Genomic DNA, 17,918 nt, shown 5'->3' with positions numbered 1-17,918 from the left:
GAGCCCAACTCCTGTCCCCGCACAGGACACCCCGACATTCACACCAAGGGGCTGAGGGCGTTGGCCAAAGGCTGCTGGAATATTGTCAGCCTTGGTGATGTGGCTGCTGCCCTGGGAGCTGTCCCAGTGCTCCACCACCCTCTGGGGGAAGAACCTGCCCCTAATGTCCAACCTAACCCGCCCCTGGCACCTTCCTGCCATTCCCTCGGGTCCTGTCATTGGTCACCAGAGAGAAGAGCTCAGCGCCTGCTCCTCCTCCTCCCCTTGTGAGGGAGCTCTGGCACCGCTGAACAGACCGCTCCTCCAGGCTGAACAGACCAAGTGACTTCAGCCGCTCCTCACACAGTTTCCCCTCTAACCCCTTCCCTGACCCCGTGCCCTCCTCTGGACGCTCTCCAGCAGCTTCAGATCCTTTTTATCCTGTGGCCCCAGAGCTGCCCCCAGAGCTCGAGGTGGAGCTGCCCCAGTGTGGAGCAGAGCGGGACAATCCCCTCCCTCACCCCCTGGTGATGCTGTGCTGGATGCACCCAGGACACGGTTGCCCCTCTTGGCTGCCAGGGCACTGCTGGATCGTGGTCAACTTGCCATCGACCAGCACCCCGAGACCCCTTCCCGCAGGGCTGCTCTCCAGCCTCGCACCCCCCAGGCTGTGTCCTGGGTGCTCTCCTCCTCCTGCCAGCACTGCCCCATCCCTGGGCACCTGGCAGCACGCTGGCTCCTGCTGGGAATCACAGAATGGTTTAGCTTGGAAGGGAGCTTTAAAGGCCACCCAGTCCAATCCCCCAGCAGTGATCCCTGCCCCACAGGAGCCCTCCTGAAGGTTCCCAAGCAGGAACAGCCCCTGCGTGATTCCCAGCAGCTGCCACAGCCTTGAAGGAGGCACCTGAGGAAAAGGTGCCCAGGAAGGACCAGGGTTGAGGTGCCGCCTGCAGCCCCTCTGTGCTTCGAGTCTTCCAGAGCCCAAGCCAGGCAGCTGGACTTGCACCAGGGGAATTATTTTCAGGCAGGCATCGCCCCTGGCTCCTCACAAACAAGGGAGAGCTAGGAAAGTCTCTCAGATCTAAGGCAAAGCTGTGACTACACGCAGCTTTTGTTACTGAGATTTACATCAGTCCCATCACCATCCTCAGCCCCACAGGACTGGTGAAACCAGCCCCGGCATCAGGACTGAACCCAAACCCTGTCCCAGCCTTCGCCAGGAACCCGCAGACCTGGCTGTGGGCACCTGCTCCAGGGACAAGAAACCCAGGGCTGGGCTCAGTCCTCTCCCAGCTGCAGGAAGCAAAGCAGAATGAGATCAGTCCCTGCATTTCCCAGCTGGAGTGGAAGCACACCTGTAACCCAGTCCCCTTCCCCACTCCAATTGCCTCCCAGCCCTGTTTTCCATGCAGACAGAGCAAACAGCCTTCACCCGGCCAGGGAGCCAAGTAGAGCCGGTCCTGCCCCCCAAGAACCCCCAAAGAGGAATCAAACTGCTGGGAAAACAGGCAGGAGGGGCTGAAGGGCCCTGTGCGCTTGGCCCCGTGGTGCCCTTACCGCCCAAAGGCAAAGGCTCAGCCCCAGCCACGTCATCTCCGCAAAAATCCCAAGCAAACACACCAGGAAAAAGGGAAAAGGCAGCTTCCAGTCATAATTCTCATTTATTAAGGTCTATGCCAGCCTCAGGAGATCGCTCTTCCTGTAAGTAAACAGAGCAGGCGGCCACAGCTATAATGAATAAATTTATTGTCTTACAAAAATCATTGTCTAGAAATATGGGTATACAAGAAAACGAGATATTTGCAGTCAGGTGCCTGGTGGTCAACAGCCAGTTTGCTTAAAAATATCCAAACACACAACAAAACCTTTGCAACGGATGTTAAAGCTTTTAACCAAAAAAAAAAAAGGAACTCCATGGATTCCGAGCCTGTGGCAGAGGAGGCTTCCTAATTAACACTGATTCATTGTCACTAATACCGATAATACCACTTGGACTAGAGAGGTACGTGATATGAAGCACAGTCAAAATTAATACATTAAGTCATTGTTATAGAGGCAAATCATAGAGGAAACGCTGTCTCAGTACGGTAGTGTCGAAGGCACTTTCTGTAATGTCAGCTTTTCGGCTATTTTAAACAAAACGAATGCTAACTACTCGCTGTAATACTGCTCAAAAGAAAGAACCAACAACAACAACGAAGGATTCACATCCACTGGCTTGTTAACTCGCAGGCAGGCAACATCCATCCCGGAGCCCCTGCAGCCTCCACGCTGCACAGTGCCGGCACCCTCAGGAACGCCGGCCTGGCTGCCGGCGCAGCCCCTGAGCCCCCGGCCCACGGTGCGGACACTTGGCTCCATGGGGACCAACTCAGCCATACAGTAATAAATTAGTTTTGCCTGTGTTGCATGTTTATTTCCTGGTGTTCGCGTTATCCTAGCTGGAATATATACAGGATCTGCTGGGCATGGAAATAGAGGCGGGAGCACTGTACAGGTGAGGAACGGTGACGCTAGCCCAGCGAGCCTGTGCTGCGGGGACACTGACTGATGACGCGGGTGCTGAGAACACTTCAAAATGGTATCATGGGTCAAAAATGGACACTAACTCACTCATCCCTACGTTTCCCTCTAACGCTTCCCAAGGCCTGTTCACAGTTTGCTCGCTGATTGTGTGCCGATCACAACAATTAGGAGAAAAGAAAGATACGGGTGCAGTTTGGTCTTCAATGATCCAGCCGACGCGAGGCAGGTGAGGGCTGGCCGAGCACAGAAGCGGCGGAAGGATGTTATCTGTACAACAAAGCATGCATAGCCATGACAATGGGTCTGTCCCAACGCCCACCCTCTGGGAATGACGTTTCTCAATAAAAAAAAAGTTTCCTCCTTCACATGGTGCTTTATAAAATGGCTTCGCAATGAGTATCTGGAAAATGGATGCACTGAACAGAGACGATCCCGTTCTGTTTACTCTATAAAAAAGCGCTTGTACCTATATCTGAGCAGGGCGAGGCTGGAGAGCCGTAAGACAGAGCTGACCTACGCTAGGGAACCTTGTAGCATGCTGACGTTTCGTAAGGCAGAGTTACGGCCACAAGGCAGTCCGGTGGTCAGGAAAGTCCTCCTCCTCCTGCCGACTACTGGGTAACGAGTCTCTGCATGCAAACGGTGCGAGGGGCTCTACTCCGCAGGGGCCGGCTGCGCTTCGTTCACGTCGCTGCCTTTGCTCTCCGCGTCATCGTCCGAGAGCTCCAGAGAAGCCCCTTCAATGTGCAGCTGGCGTCTCCCAGACCGGCTCGAGGAGAAGGTGATGGGGCCTCCCCTCCTGCCAACGAGAAGCAGAGTGCGATCTCTGACGGGCTGCATCCCGCTCTCAGCCTGAGTCCTAGTGGAAGCCCTGGAAGCCCTCCTGACTGCACCATAGGGAATGTGGCAGCTCAGCTCCAGGCCACCCACAGGGCAGATCTCACACACCATGCTTTGAAACCCATTCTCACTAAAGGGTCAACACGCAGTGTGCAAACACGTTCTGGTACTCTGAAATTCCTGCTCAGCCTATACCATCACCTTATCCTGGCAAGTAAAACACTGTCTGTACGAGCACCAAGTGCAGACCAATTACTGAACAGAGCGGGCTCCCTAAAAACCCGCCCGCTTTAGTGTTGCGCTGCGCCCCTCAGCTGTTCCCCAAGCCCGCCAGCTCCGCTCTCTCCCTGTTGAGGTGGTTTTCGCCCTGCAGCAGCCTCACTGCTGCTGACTCCTGCCTGTACTCAATACAGACCTCGACCTCCCAAAGAGCTGCTCCCCAGGGAAGCGCTGACGCACTCCCACCAGGGTGGGTCAGGAACAGGGATCTACCAGGCAGGAACAGCCCAACTGAGCTGTCTGTCTCCTCTGTTGCATTTACCTACAGCTGGATTGAACTGGCAGCCCCAGGAAACTTGCCAGTGTAAGCTCTAATGGGTTCGGGCTCAAGAGCTGTTGGGAACATCCCTGTGGCCTCACAGCTTCCTTGTTATCATCAGGCTCACTCTGTCCTTCCCAGCAAGCTCCAGTTTGACCCATCTCCTAACGTCAGCAGCTCTGCCTCTGCAGTTCCACAGCTCAATGCTCCCCAGGAATGCATTATGGAGACGACCTGTGGGCACGAGGGCTCAAAGAGAACCCTGCCTGCTGTGCTGGCACCACTCACCTTAGCCTGTTCTTCAGGGTGCTGACCTCTCGGCTCAGGCCCTCGTTTGCCTCCGTGGCATCATCCAGCTCACGCTGAAGTTTGCGTCGGGAAGCATTTGCACGTGTGGCTTCCTCTTCAGCCTCCTCCAGCTGGCGTTTGAGTTGCTTCATTCTGGCATTTGCCTTCTCCATCTAGAACACAAACCCAGGCACTCGGATCAAATAAGACAGTCCCACAATGCAGGGTTAGAGAATCCCCTGTCCTTCCCCTGTCCCACTAGGTATGAATTTCCAGTCCCAGTGCAGAGCTCCAGCCTGGACTCCTGAGGCTGGGAGAGCAGGATGCATCCCAGACCATGACACCAGAGGGGCTTGGACTGCCAGGAACTACTCTACTGCTGTAGTCACCACAATAGACTCCTTTAGACCTTGTCAGCAATGTGCTTCTTGTGAGCCTTTTCCACTCCAAGTACAGTTCCATTTGCCTTTTGTGAGGAACAAGCCCCAAAAATGCAGCCCCCCTGCCTACCTGTTCCTTGTACTGGTCCGCGTGTCGACGCTCATCTTCCACCTGCATGAAGACTTCTTTCAATTTCTTCTCTGTACGACGGACCAGTTTGTTAGCAGCTGCTCTTTCCCTAGATTCACAAAATGACAGAACAGTCTAGGTTGGAAAGGACCTCAAAGCTCATCCAGTTCCAATCTCCTCCCATGGGCAGGGACACCTCCCACTGGATCAGGGGGCTCAGTAATAGAATAATCAAAACCTGTGGTTTGTCTCAGTACTGGAAGGCCAGACATAAGACCTGTCCTTTTGGAAAGGCTCTCTCCTCCCTGTGTAACGGATACTCTAGTCCTTTTAACATGCCTGCCACTGTCAGCAGAACTGACTCATTTTTAGTGTGCTGGGTGGAGCTTTGACTGCACGAAGTCAGCGCTGGAACACTAAGTACGGTGTGTGAGCTAAAAAGAGGGATAAGAAGGTGCCTTTTCACAGCAAGATCAAACAGAGCATCTTTAGTTATTGCCAACCAGTAACAGGGTCCTCCCGCAGAGCCAGAAGCACAAAAACCACTGAGATGATGGATAAGAGAGTGCCACCTGCGGAGCTGGGGAGGAACTAGCTCAATAAACACAGGTAGGACCAAGACAGCAAGCACAGAGGCAGAGCTCGCTGCAGGAAGAGTTCTGCTGAGCACAGGACTCATCTGAACTAACTTCAGCTGTTACACCTACACTGTCCAACCCACTTCCCCTAACCAAGGAGGCCAGGAGCCTCAAAGGGGTGTTACATCTTGTTCCAAGGAACTTGTGCAGCACCTTGTGGATCCTGAGACTGCCAGGTGACACATTCACCTGCAGGAGTTAACTCAGCATTTTTGGTTACAGAGCAAATCAATTCTGAAACCTTCAGTCACCATTACTTTACAGCTGTCTTGTCAAAGTCTGTTCCTTGAATAGGAATTTTCCAGATAAGCCCTGCTGCCTCACATCTCAGCCCTACAAGAAGTTACAGGTTTCAGATACTCAGCTGACAGAGCCACAGGGCAAACAGGGTTTTTTCCTTACTTGGCTTCCTGCTCAAGCTGTTCTTCCAGCTGCACAATCTTAGCTTCTAGAGTAGAAATTGTTGCCTTGAACTTAGACTTCACAGATCCCTCCAACTCCTGCAGCTTGGCTTTCAGCTCCTTGTTCTGCCTCTCCAGTTGCTGCCGTGCATTTTCACTCTTCTGGGCAGCGCTGCGCTCCCCAGCCAGCTCGGAATTAAGTGTGTCAACCTTTGAGGAGAAGAACAGAAGGTCATTTGGTGCTAATTCAGAGCCTCCACTCAACTGCACACAAATTGCCCGTCAAGCATTGCCAACCACAGAATCACCTGCAGCGTGGTCTTTCGGAACCGGTCATTGAGAAGCTCCATGTTGCTCTGCTCTTCCTCGAGCTCTTCCTCCAACTGTGCAATCCGAGCTTCCAGCCGGCGCTTCTCATCCAGCAGCGCTGACCTAGAAAGGAAGAATTTGGGTCAAGACACAGTCAGATCAGATACAAAGCAACAGGCTAGTTTGCTTCTGATACTTCAGGCTAGTTTGCTTCAGGCATTGCAAACTGTCATGAGAAGCTACTGCGTCAGCATTTCTCTTTATAATAGCAAGGAATTTTTATGATGAAGGCAGGCCGATATGGAATCTGCGAGCCGTCTACTGAGAACTCCAGCTGCTGGTGCCCGAAATTCTTCCAATGCACAATTAATACAGTTGATGACTCACTTTCCTGAAGCACTGTTTGCAATCTCATCAGCCAGCTCATCCCTCTCTTGCTCAGCATGACGACGAGCTCTTTCAGATGCAGCAAACTCCTGCAAAGGTTCAGGAAGAGATTCATTACAGCATTAGGAATGTCAAAACTTCTGCCAACAGTTCAGCCTCCTGATAGGCTTCTGGGAGATGCTGTGAGGGTGATGTCCATAAGATCTTTTAAGGGACGAGCAGAACCAACAACTGTTGAAGCTAGCAGGACATACCATCTTATTGCCCCCCTGAACTGCCATATGACTGCAATGGATTTCCCATTTCTCCCTGTCCTTGAGAGTTCCTTACAGAAAGGAAAAAGTCTGTGAAGATCCATAACATTCAAGCCCTAAACAACAGGAGAAAATGATTCTGTCATGTGCTTTAATAAACACATTCAGCAGAAGGTGGGCACTGCATAAAGCAAATTCTTTAGGTTCTTATGGAATATATATATAATAGGAATGGAAGCCAAGTATAAAAGCTTTAGCACACCCGTATAAATGGCACTGAACTTCATTATAAGTTGAGCTGCTGGAGTATGAGAAGGGCAATGAAGCTGGTGAAGGGACTGGAGAATGAGCCCTATGAAAGGTGGCTAGGGGCCCTGGAGCTGTTTAGCCTGGAGAAGAGGAGGCTGAGGGGAGACCTCATCACTCTCTGCAGTTCTCTGAAAGGAGGTTGTAGCGAGGTGGGTGCCCGTCTCTTCTCCCAAGTGGCAGGCAATAAGATGAGAGGAAGTGGCTTGAAGTTGCACCAGGGGAGGGTTAGATCAGAAATCAGAAAAAATTTCTTCACTAGAAGGGTTACTGGATACCGGCAGTGGCTGCCCAGGAAAGTGGTGGAGTCCAAGTGATTGTTTCAGCTTTGGTGTGCAGCTCACACTGAGGCAGCCTCTCACACAAGGCCACTGTGGTGATGTCCAACCTTGTGGCAGACCAAGGAGATAACAGGAGATAATACTGAGCAGGACTGAGAGCTCTTACATGGATCAGCAACAGTGAGGGAACATGTGCACAGAGAAAAAAGGGATGAAGACCTAGGTAGGCAGTGATAAATCTCTACAAGTGGAAAGGGTCCACTGACAAACTGGAGAGACTGCTTTTGATGAATTTCAAGTAATCAATTCCAGTACTACACTGTGACTGCACCTTCCACCTTTGGACCATCTGGCTAATTTTAAAGAAGCCGCAATCTGTTTAGGCAGAAAAATCAAGTCCAGACCACTGGGATAACTCCTACAAAGCTATACAGAACTTCCTAACAACCTGAGGCAGGAGGGAGGACGAAGACCTCCAGGCTCTTGTTTCTCTGTTCAACTCACTTGATTCCCTTTCCCCTCTGCCCCCCTTCTTACTGTTGCAAGAAAAACAAATTCCTTAGATTTCAGCCTCACCTCCTGGAGCTGGAGTATTTCTGCTTCTAGACCTTTGAGCTTCTTTTCACTCTCTTTGGACTGTGCAAAGATCTCATCTCTGGATGCACGGGCTTCCTCCAGCTCCCGCTGATAGTCTTTCATTTGAGCCTGCAGTTGGAAAGGACAGAGAAGAAAAAAAAAGCAAACATGCTGCATTAGGACAACCACGAAATTTATTAGCAGCTCGGAAGCATGTTGGCCCTTCAGATGCAAACCCTTCCTTCCAAGTGTTTTCATTCAAAAACATTTTCTGTTCTTGTTTTGAATGTAAAACCTCATTTTCTCATCATTCCATTGCTCATTCCTCATCAAAAAGAGCTCATACAGCTTCATTTAATTTATGAGCCTTTCTTGTAGGATAAACATGTCAAGTAAAGGGCTGCTCCATTACATTTACCATGAATCTTGCAGAGAGAGGTAGCACTCTTGGAAAAAAGGCTATTTACTTACATGTAGCAGTAAAACCTGTTAAAACTGCGCAGGGTAAGGAACCTTTTGGTGCAGAAGTAACACAACTCACCATTTTGTAAAAACTCAGCCTTCCATTAGGACACTGTTAGCACAGACAGACTTTAACTCCCTCAAGTTTGACTTGAGGTGCTAAAGGACTGAAAAAAAGCTGGAGAAACTGCATTGGAGTTGTACCCGTGTCCTCCAGTTCCACCAGTCACGAGACTGCTTATTTCAGGTGCTTTCAGAAACTGTGTGAACTCTGTAGCTGACCTCTCCTCTTGAAATAGAGAGGCAGGATACTGCTAGGTACCAATATTTCATGCTTTAACCTATGTTTCCTCATCACCCATTGTCTGGACTCAGTTCCAGTATTGTCCTTGTTCAGATGCAGCAGGATCAGAAGCAGGACTGCCAAAGAATAGAGCAGACAAGGCAGAACGGCAATTTCATTTGCCATATGGCCTTGCTCTTGCCTCACACTCCTGTAGCTTTGGGCCATGGTGGCACTGAAAAATTTTGGCAAAAAATGAACCCTACCAAATGTTGAATGTTTGTTGGGAATGGGAAATAAATCCTTGATGCAAGGATGAGGTTATTCTCTTGCCAGACTAAAAAGAATGGGCACCTCAAAGCTTTGGAAGTGTGATTTGCTTTTAAGCCTTCTTCTTCTCTGGAACATTTTGGGCTGAAGATGCCTTAGAAATTTGTCTTGGGGAAGCAGCCAGCAAGACCTGAGCTCCCAACAGTAAATTCAAAGGTGTAAATAACCATAAACTTTAGAAATGCAGCCTTGGAAGCCACACTCAGTAATTCCTCATGCAAAACACTGAAATAAAGACACAGATGAGTACTGAATACAAGTGCACAGGGGACAGTCGTGACGAGCTGTGCCTACCTGGAGCTTGCGTAGCTGTTTGATGGCTTCATCTCGAGCCTTGTTTGCAGCTTCTATCTGACCTTCCAGGTCTTTCAGATCCATCTCCATTTTCTTCTTGGCTGCCACAGCAAGTGCCCTCTGTTTGCGCTCATCTTCCAGTTCTGCCTCCAGCTCTCGCACCTGGGAAATCAAGGCATTTAACAGGCTCCGTTCCCAACAAAATGGTCAATGAATCCAAAAGGCCATTGCAAAGCAGAATTAACATTACTCAGCTGGAAGCTACATGGGAAGACACTGCAGATGGCAAAAACAAACCCACAAATCGGAAGCATAGATCTCCAAAATGACTAAAAGGAGGACAAAGACAAGAACTCAGCGTCTGAAGTGCTTCTATCTCATCTATTCAGGTGCTCAGTGATCAGCTTCTTGCCCAGCACATTTAGCTGTCGCTCTGGGGCAGACATCACTAATTCAGGTTAAACCACTAGTAGAATCACCTCATTTTCTTGTGAAGAAACCAAAATAATTCTGCGACAGCTGTGCCACCAGTACCCATACACCAACACCTTTCTTCCAAACCAGAATAGCAAAGTATCTCAGCAGCCAGCCAACATGAGCAAAGCCAAACTCATATACACCAGTAACACTGAGCCAGAAATACCAGTGCTTACCAATGTGAAAGAATATATTGTGTTTTAAACCAAGCCTTGCTTCTCAAGAGCTCTTGTCCAGTGCAAGATAAGAGCAGTTGTGCATTTCAATAGCCTTCAAAAGCCTTTCAAGCCATTGCTTGTGTTTAGTTCTGAGCATGTTCTACACATTGGTGATGCTCAGTAATTTAAGTTTTTGTTTTCTTATGATAAATCTTGAGATAATAAGTGGGGTTTTCCCTTAAAGGTTTTGAAAACTTAATTTAGAACCACCAAGTATGAGATTTTAAAGGCATTTCTTGACAATTCTAGTAACAAAGCAGATCCGAAGAGACTCGAGACTGGCAAATCTGGAATCTTTGCCATGATTTTCATGTGGGGAACTGTTTGCTTACAGTCTTTCAGTTTATGCTGGTGTATGTGGATTTGCTCCTGTACACCAAACAGGATGGGCCAGAAGGGCACCCATGCAGCAAGAGCCAGATCAATGTGTGTGCTGACTGCTTTTGAGGAAAAATCCAATCAGATTGGAGAACCATCATGAGCAGGCTGACAGTAACAGTTACAGTGGCCAGTCCTCTCAAGACCTATTCTGTCATAAAGGCTGCTTAGGACTCCTACAGGATGCGATCTTCAAGCAAAGGGGTTTATTTTTCTGGTAGCAAATGATCACTGAAGCCACAGAGCTATGCAAAGGATCCTCACACCCTTCCCATTATGAAGTACAGTAAAACACATACTTGTTTAACCAGCATCCTTTTTTTCTCTTCATTCTGTTCATCTCTGGCTTGCAGATCTCTCTCAAACTGGGCTTTCATGGCTTGCATGTTCACCTCCAGACGAAGCTTAGCATCTTCGGTGGCCTGCAGTTCATCTTCCAGTTCCTCAAGCTGAGTCCTCATCTCCTCAACCTGTTGCTCCAATGTTCGCTTTGACTTCTCCAGTTCATGGACCTAAGCCAAGGACATTAATCAGACCCCTTCCCATATACAACACGTGATGTTCTGAATCAGAACAGGCAAAGCAGCCCCTCTTAGTCTGTATTAGAGCCCAAACATCTACACAGAGAAAAGGCAGAGGTGAGACCAGCTCCTACATCTACTGCAGGTGCCATTTGTCACTGGCCAGCAGCTTCTGCCCTCCACACCTTCACATCTTCTGAAAAGGCCTGATAAAGAGCACTCCATTACCCTAAGCATTAATTGCTGCAGAATTTTGGGTTACGCATAAGCTTCAAAAGTCCTATTTCTGTTTCAAATGTACTTCTCCAGCAAGGGACTTCTACTGCATTATGGCCTGTGCAGTACTTAACAAAACAGGGTGTGGAAAAGTACTCACGTTTTTGCCCACATCATCTTTAGAACTCATTAAATCTTCCATGTCTGCACGCAACTGCTTGTTCTGTCTTTCAAACTCGTCCTTTGCTTCCAGGGCTTCTTCCAAAGCCCGAGCCAGAGACAGTGCTTTGGTTTCCTTCTCCCTGGCTTCTGCTTCAGCGCGATCTCTCTCCTCTGCATACCTGGCAGAAATGTTCTTCTCTTCTGCCAGCATCTGCACATAAGAAATAATGAATCCATCTCATAAGTTCTGTAACAAGGTCCTCACTGAAACACCTGAGGCAGGCAATGAAGTGGTTAACACTCCAAGTTTAATTGGCCTTGAAAAGCTGTCTAGTCTCACTCTTGAAGTGCTAGAAAACAGCTACAGCTTCTCTGGGATGAGATAAGCAAGCGCCTAATCTGGATTAAAATGAGTTCTATATTATGTTCATCTTTGAGTCTTCACATCTTTCTTTTGTCTATCTTGAGGAACTTCAAGTAATACTCTAAGTCAGGCTTCTGTTCCCATATAATTTCCTTTTTGTACATAAAGGGCTTATTACTTGACTTAAGACTCAAAGTTGGCATTTAGCTCACTGAAATGAGTGTCAAGTTACTCTTAATGAAGGCCAAGCTGCTCACACAAGGCTTATCAATAACCACCTGCTCCAGTCACACCTTTCTTTTTCCAAGGCTCATTTATGCAGTAATGTATACTATATGTTGTTATAAGCAAGACATCATTTAGAGGTCACAGCAAGCAGGAAGATGACAGGAAAGCATACTACCTGATCAAACTTCTTCTGCTTTTTCTCCAAGTTTGAAACAATTTGGCGCTGATGATCGAGATCCACCATCAAGTCATCCAGCTCTTGCTGCAGGCGATTCTTCGTCTTTTCCAGTTTGTCGTAAGCTATCGCCTTCTCCTCCAAGCGCTGGCTCAAGGATTCCATATCCTTCAGTAATTTCTTCTTAGTTTCCTCCAAACCTTCAATGGTTCCCAAGTCATCATCTACCTTCTTCTTAGCATCAGCCAACTGAGATTTAACAAAAGAAAATATCATTCCTTAGGCATCAAAAGGAGTGAAAAACAGCAAAGCACAAACCTGAGATGGATGCTACTGCTAGCTCAAATAACACAGAAATGGGAGCCAGCAGGACAAAGTCCTGCCAGTTGCAATCATTCCTGTGATGGAGAAAGGCCACAGATACCTGGCCTGGCACATGTGCAAAAAGTACACAGCATTTTTCCAGGAGGTTTGGGGCACCAATTCCTCTCCCCTGGAAGACGTAGGCCTTACAGAAGTCTTGCTCTGTTTTACAGCTTACCTGTGCCTGCAAGGCGAGCATCTGTTTCTCCAAGTTCTTTCTGGCCTCTTCTTCCTCTTCCTGCTGCTCCTGCAGGTTGTTCTTCTCCTCTTCCAGTTGCCTAATCCTGCTGCTCAGGTTGAGTTTCTGGCGGGTCTCTTCCTGAAGCAGCTCCTGTCATACAAACAGGCACATTCAAAGTCCCATTTGGGTCACAGTGTATTAGTGGTGGCCCTGGGCTATCACCTTCCATCACTCCCTGGGGAGTTTCAGGTTTGATTATTTTCCTCACAGTGTTTTTGTAAAAGGATGTGCTCAGGAAAACATCTGTAATTTGGGTTTTGGGTACATTTGCTCCTTTAAAAAGCATATTTCTGGTCAGGGAACCCATGCCACTCTCTGTTCTAAAAGAGAATAGATTTCCATCTTTAAAAGGACGAGTACGGAAGTCACCCTCAAAACTTATTTTGTAAGTTGTAAGACAAGTACAGAGTACCTGTCTGAAATCACCTAGGAAGAATCCATGGCAGCAAATCCTGTCATGGCAGCACACTTCCAAGTTTTGCTGTATTATTAAAGTCAGTTTAAAGACAGCTGTAATTCAGCAGTGGAACCTCCTGTCATAACAGGAACTAACAAAAGATGTAACCACCATCCCCTCTCCCCGTCCTGTTCCTCACAGACCTCTAACTGTGATTGTGATTAACACCATTCAAGTAGTCAAATATATTTCAGCGATTAACACCTGAATAAAGCTGCATTATTTAACTCAAAATGAAACACTGGCCGCTTTAAGAACCAAAGCTGTCAGTAAAAGATGGGGTATTGTCCCTCGTGCCTATCCTACACCCCAAGGATCTTATTTACATTAACGTTCTACTTGAAAAGGCTTTTCTGATTTAATAAGAATCTTCCCACAGAGACTAAGAAATAAAAGAGAACCTGAAAGGCTCCATTTTTAGAGAACACAAAGAACCTCAGAGAATAAGAAACTGGCTCCCATGTGTAGCTGAGCCATTGCTACACAGCATATCTCACTAGACCTCAGTAAGAAAGCTCCTACCAATAGACATTCCAAGCCATGAGTAAAAATGTTTTTTTCTGTTATGCAGGCAGCATTTCAATGAGGAACAAAGCTTCAGCGCAAAGTTCAAGCTTCGCTGCACACACACCTGTGTATCCTGAAGCTGAGATTCCAAGCTAGCCGCATCCTTGGCAAACTTAATGCCTTTCTTCTCCGCTTCCTCCAGGAGGCTTGAGACATTATCCAACTCATTCTGCAAAGCAAGCAGTTGAAAGGTAAGAGCATGCAGCTGATTCACGGCAAGGCCCACTGGGAGCTGGAACTGTGGAACACAAAACCTCATCGAACTCCAGGTCTGGTGCAAGAACAACAGATCCCAGGATAGAGACACAAGCTAAAAATATTGAAGTTTGGCTAGAAGCTTCAAGTCAGGTGTTAGTCCTGAATTTCAGCGGCACAATGTAACAGAAGTCACTCATGCTGCATGCAGAGCATGTCATTCCAATACCTGCATCCATACTTAAATCCTATTTTTAATTATAGGGCCATATCTTCTACTGGACCATTAATTCAAGGACTATCTATGGCAGCTGTAAGAGAAAAGGTTCCTGCCAGTGCCAGCTCCTGCTAGTTTAGGCTATGCTACCTCTATACAGAATGAGAGAGTGACAAATGATTCCTCTGAAAAGAACTGGGCTGTTCCTTTTCTGAAGTACCTCAGCTCAATTTACCTAAAGTACTTGTTGCTGAGGCTTAAACAGCTGACCTGACTGCATTTGGTTTCATTCACTTTCTCCATTTCCCAGAAAAGTAAGCCTTTACTTGCCCTCTCTATCTGCCAAACTCCCAACGCGGAGGCACAAGAGGAAACCTGTGGCCATCATCAAATACATTGATGCTCAGGTCTGAATGAACTCGGCCCACTCTTCTCTATTTCATATCCAAGACAAAAAACCTGCAAGCCAGCTGTTGGCAGCTGGACTGCGCAGAGCCTCCTGCAGGATTTGGTATTTGCCATGGGAAGCCATGTTTAAAAGCCACTGTAGTTCTCACATAGCCCAAAAAGTTCAGAATTAATGTCATGGCTGTCCATCTCTCTACACCTGAAGCACATTACTACTTGAAGGCCCCTCAAGTACAGAGAATCATTAAGGTTGGAAAAGACCCCTAAAGCTCATCCAATCCAACCATCAGCCCGACCTCATCATGCCTGCTAAACCATGTCCTGAAGTGCCACAACCACACAATTTTTGAACCCCTCTAGGGATGGAGACTTCACCGCTGCCCTGGGCAGCCTTTGCCAGGGCTTTACCACTCCTTCAGTAAAGAAATTTTCTCTAGTATCCACATGATACTATAGCTCCACTTCCCATAGACCTGGCTGCATCTTCGACAGTCGTTTCTCCTAGCCATTTCTCCATTTGATTAAGGCTTCTAGTTTCTTGCCTATTTTCCACCAGTTTAGGACTTCCATATAGCCTTACCTGCAGTTTGTTAGCCTTCTCTGCCAGCTCCACCCTCAGTCTTTCGCCCTCTGACACCTTAGCAGTCAGCTCTTGCACCTGAGCATCAAGCTTCTTCCTCTTGTGCTCAGACTCTGCCTTGACCTGCTGCAGCACCTTCACCTCACAGGCCAACTCCTTGTTGTCCGATTCTAGACCTTGCTTGTTCTTTTCAAGATTTGCTTTGAACTAAAAAAGACAAAAGGAAAGAAATTCAACACTTTGTTACATATGATTACAATATCCTGCTAAAAAACATTCACTAGAGCAAACCAGGTTTGCCAGGTCAGAGATAAAAGAAGCACTCAGCAAGTTGTAAGCAGGGAATATTTAACATGCTGCTGTGCAATGTTTTGCATATGTTAAAGAACAATTTAATGCAAGTTATTCCCCTCTTGGATATCACAGGTAACAGATGATGAATCCCACCAAGATCTGGGACACGGCTGCTGTGAAAGGACTGTTTGAGTGGTGCTGTAAGTAGGGAGGAATGTGCCCATTACCAGATCAGCACGGCTCATCTCTCAGAAATAAAAGGAAAGATATTGACTAAAGCTGCCCTGATTTTAGCAGGCCCAGCAGCCTGGAAGCAATAACAAAGCACTTGCCACCACTACACTGACATTCGTCAAAAGCCTCTTTAAAAAAAGTAATAACTGGGATGTTGCAGTGCCGTTCTTCCTGCAGCACCAGAACTGACACCACCTCATCACAGAACTGCTGGTTTAAGATTACAGGGTGTTTTCCCATCTTGTCATGTTCTTGTCAGGAGTATTTAATGAATAAGGAGCAGGAGACACACGTAAGATACTCAGGTGAATAAATTATGATTTCCACCAGCTTCAGCTATGACGTTTCTCCCTTAAACTACTACAGAAGCTCGTGATGCACTCCCTACATAGAAGTATCACTACAGTACATGAACTGACCACACATCTATTTGTGAATGACCAACAATCTAAGTTCACAAACCAAAGACAGCGCTTTTTTCAGAAGTGTTGGAATAATTCTACTTCTGAACAAGCCACTCAAGCTGCTCCAGTACGGACCGTGCTCCCTAGCTGTGCTGGTGGTGGTTACGAGAGACCATAACACAAACGTGCGACTCCACAAGACGCTCTCCAGGTCACAGCACAAGCATGACATTAAGAGTGGCTGGAAGAACACCTACCCTACCTGCAGTTACAGTTCATTATTCCTGAGTGCCGACATAACAGTCACTTTATTTGGAATTGTTCTGCAGTTTGCTCTCACAGAGCCGCTTTGCACCAAATAAGCACACGACTGCTGGGGATCTCCTACAGAGGACTACATGATTTATATCTAAGTCCACTGTTACCAAGTAAGTGCACTGTTCAGACAGATGTAACTCCTTTTCTGCTCACCCTTTTGGCCTGTTCGAGTTGTTCAGAGAGCTCCTCCAGGGCCGTAGCATGCCTCTGCCTGATTTCCTGGATCTGTGCTTCATGGTTTTTGGTTTCCTCTTCAATTGCTTTCTTCAGTTCAGCCACTTCCTGCTCACGCTTTGTCCTAGAGGAAGCGTCAAGGGTTATCAAAATCAACATTTTAGTCTTTTGTAAATTAAAGATGAATCACAGAATCACTTGGTTGGAAAAGACGTTTGAGATCAAGTCCAACTGTAGCTGTCCACTACTAAACCAGATGCCTAAGCACCTCACCTTCCCACCTTTTAAACACCTCCAGGGATGGTGACTCAACCACTTCCCCGGGGCAGCCTCTGCCAGTGCCCAAGAACCCTTTCTGTGAAGAAACTTTTCCTGATATCAAATCTAAACCTTCTATGGAACAACTTGAGGCCGTTTCCTCTCATCTTATTGCCTGAGACTTGGGAGAAGAGACCAGTGCCCATTTTGTTACAATCTCCTTTCAAGCAGTTGTAGACAGCGATGAGGCTTCCCTTCAGCCTCCTCTTCTCCAGGCTAAACAGTCCCAGGTCCCTCAGCCATCCTCTCATAACACTTATTCTCCAGTCCTTTTGCCCTTCTCTGGGTATGCTTCAGCCTCTCAATGTCCTTCCTGTAGCGAGGGGCCCAAAGCTGAACCCAGGATTTGAGGTGCAGCCTCACCAATGCCAAGTACAGGGGCACAATCACTTCCTTGGTCTTGCGGGCCACAAATTTTAATGGTGCTCGTTTACACAGAGACATGATCCTACCTCAGCTCTTGCTGTGCTGCAGTGGTATCCAAGGTATCTTCCAGTTCGGTTTTTAAAGCCTCTAACTCCTCACTTAAATCTCTTTTCTGCTTTTCCGCCTTGTTGCGCGATGCCTTCTCAGATTCAAGATCCTCCTGGAGTTCTGCAATTTGAGCCTGCAATTCTCTTATCACTTTCAGCGCGTTGTTTTTCTGAACTGCTTCTTCATCACCTCTGTTAAACACAGGCACAACAGGTAATGAGATTTCACAGCTTCATGTCTATTCAAGGAACAGTCCAGCCTTATTTAAATCTGGTAGATAAATGATATCCAACTTTCCCACTAAAATAAAATAGACCTTTGTCAAGCTTTAGATAGAAACCATTAGCGTTATTCTCAAGATCCGGACAAGCACAGTCAGAACAATCAAGCTTTCAAGTTTACATTCAAGTATTCAAGTTTTATGGAACTCACAGTCCCCAAAATGCACCCATCTATAGAATCCTCTCTTCCCACAGCACTATAGATCACTACTCACAAAATCCAAAAGATGTTTAGCTTCAATCATACACATGACTAAGATCTCCACACAAACCTTAATGTCTGTCCGGTACAGTCACTGCAACGTTCTATTAAGAAGGCTCACTGAGGAATCACAGAATGGTTTCATTTGGAAAAGACTCTTCAGGATCATCCAGCTCAACCATCAGTCCAGTCCACTATTAGACCATGACCCCCAGTACATGCCCCATGCCCTCATCTTTTAAACCCCTCC

General features: G+C 47.4%; 1 protein-coding gene across 2 annotated transcripts in view; it reads right to left on the bottom strand.

Moving 5' to 3' along the window:
* Positions 1 to 1,621: 1,621 nt before the first annotated feature.
* Positions 1,622 to 17,918, bottom strand: part of MYH10 (myosin heavy chain 10) — a 93,191-nt gene continuing 76,894 nt past the window's right edge. For both annotated transcript variants that reach the window (XM_069872301.1, XM_069872300.1), the window contains 16 exons: positions 17,164 to 17,376; positions 16,373 to 16,517; positions 14,970 to 15,176; positions 13,634 to 13,738; positions 12,483 to 12,635; positions 11,942 to 12,190; positions 11,173 to 11,385; positions 10,575 to 10,787; positions 9,203 to 9,364; positions 7,834 to 7,962; positions 6,417 to 6,505; positions 6,029 to 6,152; positions 5,722 to 5,930; positions 4,682 to 4,790; positions 4,172 to 4,344; positions 1,622 to 3,304 (listed from right to left, as the gene is read on the bottom strand). In XM_069872301.1, coding sequence (XP_069728402.1) covers positions 3,160 to 3,304; positions 4,172 to 4,344; positions 4,682 to 4,790; positions 5,722 to 5,930; positions 6,029 to 6,152; positions 6,417 to 6,505; positions 7,834 to 7,962; positions 9,203 to 9,364; positions 10,575 to 10,787; positions 11,173 to 11,385; positions 11,942 to 12,190; positions 12,483 to 12,635; positions 13,634 to 13,738; positions 14,970 to 15,176; positions 16,373 to 16,517; positions 17,164 to 17,376 — 2,638 coding nt within the window. In that variant the 3' untranslated portion in view covers positions 1,622 to 3,159. The remainder of the gene's footprint in view (positions 3,305 to 4,171; positions 4,345 to 4,681; positions 4,791 to 5,721; positions 5,931 to 6,028; positions 6,153 to 6,416; positions 6,506 to 7,833; positions 7,963 to 9,202; positions 9,365 to 10,574; positions 10,788 to 11,172; positions 11,386 to 11,941; positions 12,191 to 12,482; positions 12,636 to 13,633; positions 13,739 to 14,969; positions 15,177 to 16,372; positions 16,518 to 17,163; positions 17,377 to 17,918) is intronic.

This window comes from Phaenicophaeus curvirostris, chromosome 19 (assembly GCF_032191515.1).
Source record: "Phaenicophaeus curvirostris isolate KB17595 chromosome 19, BPBGC_Pcur_1.0, whole genome shotgun sequence".
In the NCBI taxonomy this organism is placed as follows: domain Eukaryota; kingdom Metazoa; phylum Chordata; class Aves; order Cuculiformes; family Cuculidae; genus Phaenicophaeus; species Phaenicophaeus curvirostris.
This window is presented reverse-complemented; position numbering and strand designations above follow the sequence as displayed.